Consider the following 11,968-nt stretch of genomic DNA (forward strand, 5'->3'; position numbering starts at 1 on the left):
ACATCCAACCACGTGAAATAATGCGATAGGGATATATATCGAACAAGAATTTTTACTAAGATGCGGCAATCCTGGCCCCTGTGAATGACGGCAAGAATGGATACACCAACAAACAAACAAAAAGTTGAAATAACAAAGCCGTAACTTCTTGCACAATATTTGGATGTCCACAGCATGTTAGGAACGCCAACTACATACAATAATTGTGATTCATCTGTTTTGTTGAGAGGAAACTGTTTTTACTCAGTTCGTATGTTGGAAGTTCTTCGTACTTGTTTTCAGGGAACTATCAGTTTGGCTGAGTCGAAATAACAAAATATGTGCATTTCCCTGTCTACCCCAGAGTTAGTACTTAAAGCAAACACACTCTATATACAAAGACAAGTACCATAATCTGATTTGTTCCTGCAAAGATCCCTAAACGTAATACTGTTGATTCAAAAATTTGCTGTTTTACCATGACATGTACTATAACATTCACACGTATGCAAATTTGAGAGAGAATGAGGGTAACATTATTTTTTCAGTTCAAATGAATTTATTTGGGAATTTTCTTCATTGAATATATATCACAAATGAAATACAGTCATTTCTTATTGTTTTCAAGACAATAGAATATACAGTGTGTACACCTGAACATAACTGAAATATACGTGTACACATTAAAGAAAAGAATAAGGGAAAACATCAATTGGGAAGCATTCGGGATAAAGAGAATCATTATGATCTGACTGAATTATGGCACATGTATTGGAAGTGTGAATGCAGAAGACTGTCGTCAAATAAACATATAGCTGGAAGATACGACAGCCTCGAAAGAGAAGAAAAAAGGAAAATAAAATGAAATAAAAATGAAATGAATGAAAGGAATGAAATAGGCAAAACATACATCATGTATACTTATCGAAAACGAAAGAATAGAAAAAAAAAAACAGAGACATTCTTGCATCACATTGCGACAACAAAAAATTATATAGACACTATGTGCATACAGAAAAAGAGGTGAGTGAGGTGTGTGTTGGTGCAAGTGAAAGAGCCCAGCAGACCATACACGTCATAGACAAGCAGTAAAATCGTTATACAATATAATGCATCATGATAGATTGCAAAAAAAAGATATGAATTCATAAACGTAAAGAACAATGACTATTGATGAATGATTAGGATTCAATAAATTTAATATCTATAAACTCTATGAATAGCAGTGCCGGATAACTTCAATGAGTATCACGATATTGTCCTAATAAGATGTTTATGCCAATTAATATGTACAGACTGCTAACTATACAATGTACTATATGCTATTAGATATTTGAATACACTTTCAATTCCACACTGCCCTAATTGCATTGTGACATAATTCGTGACCTAAAAGACCAGCAATTGCACATCTTTTAATCGACATTTGACCAGGGAGATGGATTTTTCCACCTCCCTGATTATACCATAGTTGCCATCAGTACACGCATGGAACACAACACAACGTGCCCTATAATACGAACAAAGGTAGGTATAATGTTACAGTGAAGTTACACATCGATGGCAGGATTAAGAGGAGTAAAAAAAAAGTTAGTCGCACCGGTTTAGGAATATGAGTCTCTACAACTTACCACAAAATAATTATTTCATATGATAACTGCTGATTCACAAGTTAATATCATGGAGAATAATAATCATACATCCGAAAGAGTATTAGGATTACATGACTTAGGCTGTAGGATGATGACACGGGTTGGGCTTGGTTTGGCTCCCGGTTACAGTCCCCCCCCCCCCTCCCGCATACAGACACAATATTGATACACGATTTTGGCAAAAAAATGTGAAAAAATACACATGAATAAAATCCAAGATTTTCTGGCGTTCCCTTGACCAGGAGCAAAAGGAAGGACAGCTTCATATTAAAAAGAATAAAAATGCGTTCTACCTTCCCTGTAAATAGGAAAAAAGACAGGCCGCTCGTCAATTTGGGGTCAGGATGATGCCAACTGACTTGTTACTTGATCTTTTCATATCTCCATTTTACGCATTGATTCTTTACTCTGCACTCGTTTGTCATGTTGTCCCGGTTACGCAAGATGTATGTGGCAACGCGGTTGATGAGATCCTCTTTGTCTCTGGGATAGGCTTTGAAGCCTCTCGACGTCGATACCCACGTACCCACAAGTGACTCGTCGAACGAGACGGGAATCGACCTGACGCCGCCGTATGTCCGCTCGATGTCGATGCGAGGGAGTGGCACGGTCTCGAAGTCGTCCAGAAAGCTGTCCGAGTTGGAGTAGATGCAGTAAGCCTCTCCCGTCTTGAAGAGATCTACGTACTCTGACCCGGAGCCTTCTTTCCGGGACTCGGCGAGGAACTTGAGAGTCCGGATGTGTTCCAGACACAGCAGGAGTTTTAAGTGCCTCGCCTCGCCCATCAACAAATCTAGCTCATCGAATTTCTCTGGGAGCACCAGGCGTTGATGTCGCAGAAAGTTCAGGATATGCCGAAACATGTCACCATCTCTGTCGATGAGGTAGTGGCCGTTTTTATCCCTGGCGATTGGACACTTTCCGTTGAACATATCACTGAGGAGAGAGTCAGATTCTTGAGTCAGTGTATCAATTGTTGTTTGAAAAATTTTCCCGCCAACGTTCAGGGTGACGTGTTCAGAGGTTGGGGCTAAACCTAGTTTTCTGTCGACAAGGTCCCTGAGATGCTCCAACATGAAGAAGTCCGCTTCGTATCCTATTAAATGGAGTTCATCAAAGTTATCCGGCAGGACGAGTTTGTCGTATCGTAAATAATTCAGGACATGACGGAATATCTCTCCATCGCGATCAATCAAATAATTCCCCTTGTCGTCTGTGGAAGACGGCATTCTCTCTGTAAGCATTGATGCAAAGAAACAATTTGGTTCACGGGTGAGAGTCGTACGCGATGTTTGATATATTTTGCCTCCGACGTTCAGACCAACATACGAAGCCATGATATCTAACAAAAAGTGACTGTCGGATCGTCTGCTTAGTACTCCGAGGAAGCTGCTCGCAATCCACGTAATAGACAAAAAGACAGTATAGAACTCGCTCGACGATGATGCTGTCCAGAATAGTATCAAAACACAGCTGATCACTACGCCCCGTAAGCTATTCCCTCTACGCAGCCAGTATATATTTTTTTTGCGCATGCGCGCACGGCGGACATCTCAGATTGGTATGGTTTTGTTCTTGATCTTCAAAAACCTCTTCCGTGCCATCCCCATGCACATAAGAGTATTAAAAAAAAGGGGGGGAGACGTCAATCGTAGTTGGGCGCTGTCAACTGTGTAGGAGCCATGCTCTGAGTGGTGTTTGGCTTCATACACTGAGCTGCCGAGACCAGTGCATTATGCACATTATACAGCTTGGCCTGTCTCCTAGTGAAAAAAAAAAATGGAAAAGACTTTCTATGTGTGTGGGTGTGGTTGCAGGTGCGTGTGAAGCGGGGGTGGAGGAGTAGGGTGTCGGGGGTAGTGCTCATGGTTGGGTAAAGGTAAATGCCAAGGTTCCCCACCCCTCCTTGATAGAATAATTGGGGCGGAAACCGTGGAAGGCAAAGGTTTTCTTGAGTTTGTATTTTTCCCTAATTTCTAATTTTTTCCATCTTTAAGAGTCAAAGTCTGTGTGTGTGTGTGTGGGGGGGGGGGTGGGGGTGGGGTGGGGGATGCAGCCTCCCAGACAATTTCCAAGTTCAGCGGTGTAAGCCTATTTACCGTATGTCCCCCCCCCCCCCAAAAAAAAAATACAACGGTACCCTCAGCAGCGATAACTTAAAAAACAGTGAATCAATCCAAATACAATTTCAGTGCATGAAACTATAATTCATTGCCCTCATCTTACAGGAAACCCCGTTCGATTTGCTTCAGTGGTCAAAGAGAAATGAGGAATTTTGTAGAGCATGTGAGGAATCTCTTCCCTCCAAGTTCTGTCTATTGTGTTCACACATTTATATGCAGTTCCAAGAGCATCCATTAAGTGCTAAACTTGGAAGAATCAGACTCATAACATGCTTTACAACAATCCTCATTTCTCTGTGACCGCTTAACCAAATTGAATGGGGTTTTCTGCAAAATAGAGTTAAGATGTTATATTTTAAGACCTTGAAGTATAGCATTTAGACGGTTTTGTCATATTGGATGTTATCAATGCGAAAATCCGGTTGTATTTTTTTTAACATATACTGTTTACGCAATATCAACATGTTCCTCGATGCTATGTTATGTTATGTTATGTTATATTATGTTATGTTATGTTATGTTATGTTATGTTATGTTATGTTATGTTATGTTATGTTATGTTATGTTATGTGATGTGATGTTATGTTATGTTATGTTATGTTATGTTATGTTATGTTATGTTATGCTATGTTATGTTATGTTATGTTATGTAAAGGACAGTGTTGTAGCTGATTTGACCAGTCTTGAGCATGCAGGCATATACTGTTTTGAATCTTCCCTATATACTTTCCTTGCATATTTCATATCCATTCCTAACTGTTATACCCTGACAAATAACACCCTGGAAAACAACAAATTGTCCTTAAATAGATCAGAAAGCTCGATTTGTCGTAGGACCTAATCATGACTTCGCTCAAAACAAGTCTAATTGATGAAACCTTATCCGAATTTTTTTGAAGGACTGAAATGATGCTTCTGATGTAGCTAAAGAATTGGCAAGAATGCTCACTAAAATAGAATTCGTCGAAAACAGTGGAGAGGAACTAGTTTCATATGTTATTTTTTTCCTATGATCATAATTCAGTAACTTCGAGATTCTGTACCGTTCTTCTGACATTTTGCTTAATTCTACCGCATAATCTAATAAGACAGCAAGCTAGAAATAAAACGAACACTTTTTAAAGCTTCGACTGTATATAAGATTCCTTTAGATGACCAAAAAGTAAGATTCTATAGTTTAAATTCTACAGTATAGCGTTGTATGTGATATTTACTTCTGTAAGGTTAAACATCATAGAACACCATAGAAAGTATAAGGGGAAATTATTTCACTTTCGAAAGTTGGTTAATGTAAGCGAATCATAATAAGTAAAGAAGAAAGCAAAGCATATTGAACATTTTCTAAGCCTATACCTACCTACAGCAAATTTCTGTTGGACATTCTAAACAGTTAAATTCGGATTTTAATCCTTTTTTCACTCGGAATATATTTGTAAAAGTTATCAGTAATCGGCATGTGGGAATATAAGTAGAATTAAGTAGACAGCAATTGGGACTACGTTTTATATCGATAATTTGAAATAAGTCAGTAGATTTTTAGTTTAATCCTGATTTCGCGCATGTCGGTTGTGGACAAAACCGACAGCATCTGTATAATCCTAACGGTTGATACATGAAAGGAAAGTAGTATTTTACAAGTACGCAAGGGTGATGGCGCCGCGCCTTGGGATGGGAGCAGGTATATTGTGAGACGGCGCCACGCTAGCTCGACTGCAGTAAAATGTCAACGCTCTGGTATAGCGTTGACGCAGGTTGACGCCAAACTGGTAGTTGACCCGCTCACCGCTTTGTATTGTTTGACCCTGGGGATTAGGGCATGCACGTTTACCTGTTCGTAGATCGGTAATACACACGCACAACACACACACAGGTCCATTGGTGTAGTACGTGTACCAGATGATCAACAGTCCGCTTTGCCGTATCAACTGGCCCGTAGACCTGCTCAATGTATAGCGGTTTAGTTGTTCTTATGTAATAACAGCAACAGCTATACATTCTACCTATTTTACGGACAGCTACCGCCGTCATGGAGAATTTGACAGAGAGTCATTATGGAGCGTTTGAACATTCATGGAGGTACATGACAACGCATTATACGCGATTTCAGATCTCGGTGTACATCTCGGCATGTTTTCACATCGTAAGTTAAAAATGTGACACCATTATCAGGGAACATATCAACGTTCTACTCGATTGACACAGTGATAGTGTGTCAGTTTTGTGTTCGATGTCACCCATGTCACAGCTACTCCACTTGCAGTTGGTATTGTTTTGTCTTTGTCATATATAAGTCTACTGGAGACTAGCAGTGGTCTAGCTCTTATGTCTTTCATTTCACGAGGCGATAAGGTTTATTTGCATGATATATCTTACTCATCGTTAATGCTGATCTTGACCACAGTTTGACTATTAAATGTCTGCCTGAGCAGCTAGCAACTGAAGATAAGCTGACTAACAGATAACTACATGAGCGCATAGCTCTTCGCATCAGTAAAATAGATGTCCATCTGTTTATCAGTATCTCCCTCTATAGGTTGATCCCGCCATATGCACACACACCTAAACAGAGAGAAGTCTCCCTTACACTGTGTGGTGTGTGTATCATAATGTCATTGGACTTAGCATAGCAATATTTGAAACTGGACACCTTTAAATGCCCCTACTTTAGTATTCTTCCTATATTCCATGCCTTCACCCCTTCTGACCAGAAATTCTTCTTTACAGTCTCTTTCTCTCAATGTTGTTATAAAGGTATCCTTCTTCCTGCTATGTGCACCAGCCTTCATCTTCCAGTTCATTCCATTCATGGACAGGTACAAAATACAACAGGTAAAATAATTTTGCTCCCCGCCCCCTTCCCCATTGATTTCCATCAACAAAGTGTGATTTTTTTTTTTGTATGAAGTAGATTTGTAGTGAGCAATAACTCTGTGATTCAGATAGCCATTCAGTGCTGAAATTACTAACTTTCTTCTGACAGTTTGGATAATATATGTTCATATTTTTTTACAGAGTTGAATTATTCAGAGGTACATAATGTTGGAGCACGGCAGTCAATATGCTAATGATTGATTTAGAAGTAGGGGACTGCTTAGTAATTGGTATGGTTAGCATTTAGGTCTCATATATTTTCATGTGAAGGGTCTGAGCCACACATATCATTATAATAAAAGGAGCCCTTGCATTTTCCTTTACCTTTGTAATATAGGGGATGTACAAATGCAAAGTTCTATTACTGTATCTCATAAGAAAATAAAAAGACATAGTATAAAGAGGAAATGTATTGAATTGTAAGCCATGATCATGTTATCGTAGTTCATAGCAAATTTCATGTATAAGTGATCTTCTTGCCAAGGTCTGAACCCCAGCATGATCGCATTACATGTATGATCTTACTTGAGCAGTTTGTTTTTCTTGTACACACTAGTTTCGAGGAATAATCAATAAAATGCTCAATACATTACTAGTGTACATATATTATCATTGTAATGCAGGTTATCCACAATGCTTGAACATCATGCAGTTTTTATCTTTTGTCTTTAAATGCAAATTTTGAAAATCCTTCATTTCAGGACAAGCCAACCACATATGGACAGCAGTGGCAGTGTTTCAAGTATGTTATGTACAACCAGTTTCTTGTCCAGACCCCTCTGATAGTGGGTAATTACTTCTACTGCCAGTACTTCAACGTATCTTTTGATTTTGATGACATACCCCAGTGGTGAGTATCAATTAGAAATGTATTCCTTTGTTTCTGAACAATTTGTCAATTCATCAGAGAGGGGTCACCAAACAGATTATATTAGTTTAGTTTGAATGTAAGCAGCAAAACTGTTATAAATTGTGTTGGGAAATGTAAGAATTTAAGATATAAACACTAAGAATAATCTGAACTGTTGCATTCTTCAAGAGATCATTCTGTTTTAGTCTGTGTAATGTCTTTGCATTAATTATGTTCACTTTTATTATTTGAGTGTGATCAGGATTGTTACCCTGTCGTTCAGAAAGGTCATGGGCACAGTAAAATCCTCATATCGCTGAAAGTAAAAATCCTCTAGTAAATGTAGGATGGCAATAAAGCTGACTAACTTAGATGACTAACTAATCAGCTATTTTGCTGGGACTTTTATTTAGCTCTACATGTGTACAGATATACTCATGCTATACAGTTTTATATAGCGTCTTGAAGATTGAATGATAGAAAGAATAAGTTTGAAACCTGTAAGACTAGATTGCTAATTTCTGTGTATAAATAGACAGAATTACGTTTTCAAAGGATTTAATTAATATTGATATTATTATCATTGTCAATGTTTGTTAGTAGGCTGTCACAGTCTACCAAGCTTGTACCATTGTTTGCTCATGTAATCTGTTATCCTTGGCAGGAGCTTATCAAGTAGAATTCTAACTTCATCCAAATAAAGTGTCCAAAGGCTGTTCTTTGTCCTGTATAGCATTTTTGAAAATTGACATGCACAAAATGTCTCCCTAACTCCCACACACAATGTGCTAGACAGGGAAGGAAACTCATAGCTATAGATTAATTTCCCCATTTATTTTGTTGTATTGTACTCAATGTCTAAATGCAACCTAGGTCGGCTAATCCCCTACTGTAATGCTCTTACACAATCATAATAGTTGGTTTCCATATAATCACTTCGCAATCAAACCTCTTGATGAAACATGGCCCTTCCAAAATAATGAAACCACTTTGATTAATCTCAATAAGCAGGTTGGATGCTGGTGCAAATTGAGTGTACCATGTACTTTCACCTTTTTCTCAGGTACATTCTCTTGGCCCAGTGCTTTGTTTCCCTGGTTATCGAAGACACCTGGCATTATTTCGTCCACAGAGGGCTCCATCACAAAAGCATTTACCAGTATGTTCACAAGGTCCACCACAACTTTAAGGTCAGCTGATTATTACTGTTGATATTATGTGGTCTGCTAATCTCCCGACTTGAATTCTCTCTGATATTTCTAAGACAGCTGTATGCGGGCCTACCACATGATAAGAGAGACAAAAACTCTACCTCTATTTCACCAAACACAGCTTTTATTTCAATCTCTGTGTGGATTACTGTATGCAATGATAATTGTTCCCACAATGCACTGCAGATAAAACTAATGGCATTTTGCCCTGTTACAAGGTGACCTTATTTTCCATGCATTTTCATATTGCAGAGACATATAGTCTTAAGTTCAAGTTGATAACTTTTGTTACAGTTCCATCATATTGGGTCTCATGAATCTTGCAAGTCACATAGTAGTACATAAGATCATGCAAAATACATAATGTTATGACAACAGAAGTGCAGTCACCTTTGAGATGTGACTCGGCATGTTGATAAAGGTTGTTATTGTCTCAGGATTCTGCTGTCGCACTCGCCATGTCTGCAAATGAAACAAGGCTGCACAGACTTTGGACACACAGCCCTAGTAAATATTAACCACAATGTTGACTCTGTGAGTTAGCAGTTTAACTGTTATTACTTACCCGTTAGCTGGCAGGTGTAGTCTGTATTTCAGCCACACTTAGCACATGCCCCAGAGTGTTGCATGCTGATCTACGAAAAGACATATCAACACTCAAGCATGGGTGGTTAAGGGTCAGAAGGGCATAAGTCCATGCAGAGATTTAATTTGTATTTAAAGATCTCAATTTCATTGAGCAACACACATGCCGGCCAACTAATACAAAACATCTTAACTCTTCTGTACACAGAGCACCCCATTTGTAAGGCCCTCTTATTACTGTAAGCTGTTTGTGCTCCTGTGATGTCCAAATATAAAAGTATGAAATGAGATATATATGTGACTTACATAACTTAACATCTACCTCCATTGATTTAGTTATATCCTTGTGGTCTAGGGCCTTGATTTATTGATGTTTTGCAGCAGCATCTGTGTTTGCAATGCTGATAATTCGGGGATGGGACTACAAGTGTTTTTCACACCTGTTGAGCATACATGTAGTAAGTTTCATGCACAAAATATTTGATCTGAAGTATTCTGTTTTTTACCTTCGATTCCCATACCATGCTAGTGATATGATGATACATTTATGTCATCATCAACCCAGGATTTGCCTCTTTAATGTTGTTACTGCTCTACCAGAGGATCCTGCCATGATCAAGTCGCCCAGCATTACCAGGTACCCATTTATACACCTGGATCAAGTGAGACATAGTGGCTAAACTATCACGTGCTATACCATGACATGCAAGGACTTTGTGCACAGACAGGATTCAAATCAATGATATCTTGTTTAGCTGTCCTCATCTTTATCCATTATTCACACACTGAAGTGCTTTTGAATTTGTATGTTGTTGGATCATAATGAAACACTATCTTTCTTGTGTATTTTTTCCTATCACAGGCTCCATTTGGAATGGTTGCTGAGTATACACATCCAGTAGAAACCTTGGGTAAGTTTCTAATGGGAGAAGTAGTGTATGCCACAACCATACAGCAGCTGAGATTGTACCAGAAGTCGTCCAGCAAAATTATTGTCATTCTTTGTATTTCCGACAAATTCTGGAGGAAGATGTAAATCAGAGTGAAATATATGAGTTTTGAAATAAAGCCACTAAATGCTTTTGAAACAATCTCATCTCCACAGAATATCCCACAGTGCCATGTAAAGGGGTCAGATTATGTTTCCTCTCCAAAGTTTAATGACTAATGACCTTATAATGAGATGTAGGCCAGAAGCTCTTTTTTGTCTTGTTTTTCTTTTTGCCAGTACCTGCCAATTTCCTCATATTTCAGCCATAGATTACATATTATAACAATTATTTCTAAAGGCCTTTTTGTAGTCACAGCCAAAATAAAAAAACTTGCTACCACTATGTACGGTCTGGCTGTAAACAGAATGTTTAAATTATGTAATCATCTTTTTGAGTACATTTTTTTTAAATTCACTTAATTGTCATGTGGTCTTCAATTTCTAACATCTACTGACACACACACACACACACACACACACACACACACACACACACATTCATCCATTTACACCTAAAGCATGTTACATCACAATACCTGAGCATGCACATAAACACATATACACAAAGAAATAAACATATTTTTGTTAACTTTTAAGACTCGCAATTATGAGCTATTTAAGCATCTACAGTATATTATGTCTGTATGCCTGTAGGTAAACCTGTGCTGTCTTTTGTTTCTCCGCAGGTCTTGGATTGGGCTTTGCGTGGGGAGTGCTGCTGTTTGGGAACCACCTTTTCTTTATCTGGGCCTGGATGCTCGTCCGCCTGTTGGAGGTCACTGACGTCCACTCTGGTTACACTGTCTCCCTGAATCCATTGCATCTCTTCCCGTTCTATGGAGGTTTGGAAGGGGTCCTCTTTTTTTACGTAGCTCATGACAGAAAATCATCATATTTTAGTATATTCATGGAGGTGTACGAAATGTAATATGCTTCTATGGTATACTCCAATGCACACATTATGTAATATATCTACTGTGTATGCCATATATTTGCGGTATAGTATATTGCAATACGGCATCTGTAAGACAATTTTGTAAGTACAGTGTGAGGAAATGCGAAATAATATTTTATATATTTCTTAAATTTTTGTTTCATTTGTGGCAATAAAACAGGCATATGCATAAACCTAAATTTCACATTGTAGATCGTGTTATTTTGCCTTCATGTAAATTTGCAAGGTTGAATGAGAGATTTTTTTTTCTTCAAATTTTGATATTTTTTTTCTTTCTCTTCAGGAGCCAAATTCCACGACTTCCATCACAAGAATTTCCATGGCAACTATGCCCCAACCTTCACCTGGTGGGACAAGATGCTTGGGACGGAGATGAAGTACGACGAGGACTACGACACCGAGCATGACACAGTCCAGCAGATGAAGAAGACCAAGTAAACGAGTCCAAAGTTTCCACACAGCGTGACCCATATCCCCATCTCTCCTCTGTGCCATAACTTGTCTTCCTATAAATTCTTCAAAGCAGGGCCACAGATAATCGGCAGTGTTAAGACTGTTTCATCATATATCTCATTAAAAGCGAAGCATGCCAGACATTTACAAGAGGATATTACTGACTCACTGCAGTTGTACCCCATGTCATATAGATAAAGGCGGACCCACATTTTGATGGGTGCCATGTTGTACTCCCATCACACCATCGTGACGATAGGCCTATGTATAGAGCTGCCAGCCAGAATATATTTGTCAC

At 38.6% G+C, this 11,968-nt stretch overlaps 1 protein-coding gene across 1 annotated transcript; it reads left to right on the forward strand.

Moving 5' to 3' along the window:
* The first annotated feature begins 5,806 nt into the window (after positions 1–5,806).
* Positions 5,807–11,655, forward strand: LOC139730591 (methylsterol monooxygenase 1-like). Its single transcript, XM_071641448.1, has 7 exons — positions 5,807–5,894; positions 6,506–6,583; positions 7,327–7,475; positions 8,539–8,665; positions 10,134–10,182; positions 10,949–11,104; positions 11,501–11,655. Exons 1-7 carry the CDS (start codon positions 5,835–5,837, stop codon positions 11,653–11,655), a joined length of 774 nt encoding a protein of 257 aa, XP_071497549.1. The 5' UTR covers positions 5,807–5,834.
* The last annotated feature ends 313 nt before the right edge of the window (positions 11,656–11,968 follow it).

The sequence above is a fragment of the Diadema antillarum genome, unplaced genomic scaffold (assembly GCF_040938485.1).
Source record: "Diadema antillarum isolate AM-2024a unplaced genomic scaffold, OU_Dant_1.0 seq00000321_RagTag, whole genome shotgun sequence".
Classification (NCBI taxonomy): domain Eukaryota; kingdom Metazoa; phylum Echinodermata; class Echinoidea; order Diadematoida; family Diadematidae; genus Diadema; species Diadema antillarum.

Excerpts from the sequence above, each read along its gene's own strand:
- LOC139730591 (XM_071641448.1), top strand. The coding sequence starts at position 5,835 with ATGACAACGCATTATACGCGATTTCAGATCTCGGTGTACATCTCGGCA. Across the intron at positions 7,476-8,538 it reads TTTGATGACATACCCCAGTG|GTACATTCTCTTGGCCCAGT; the intron begins GTGAGTATCAAT and ends CCTTTTTCTCAG. Across the intron at positions 11,105-11,500 it reads TCTCTTCCCGTTCTATGGAG|GAGCCAAATTCCACGACTTC; the intron begins GTTTGGAAGGGG and ends CTTTCTCTTCAG.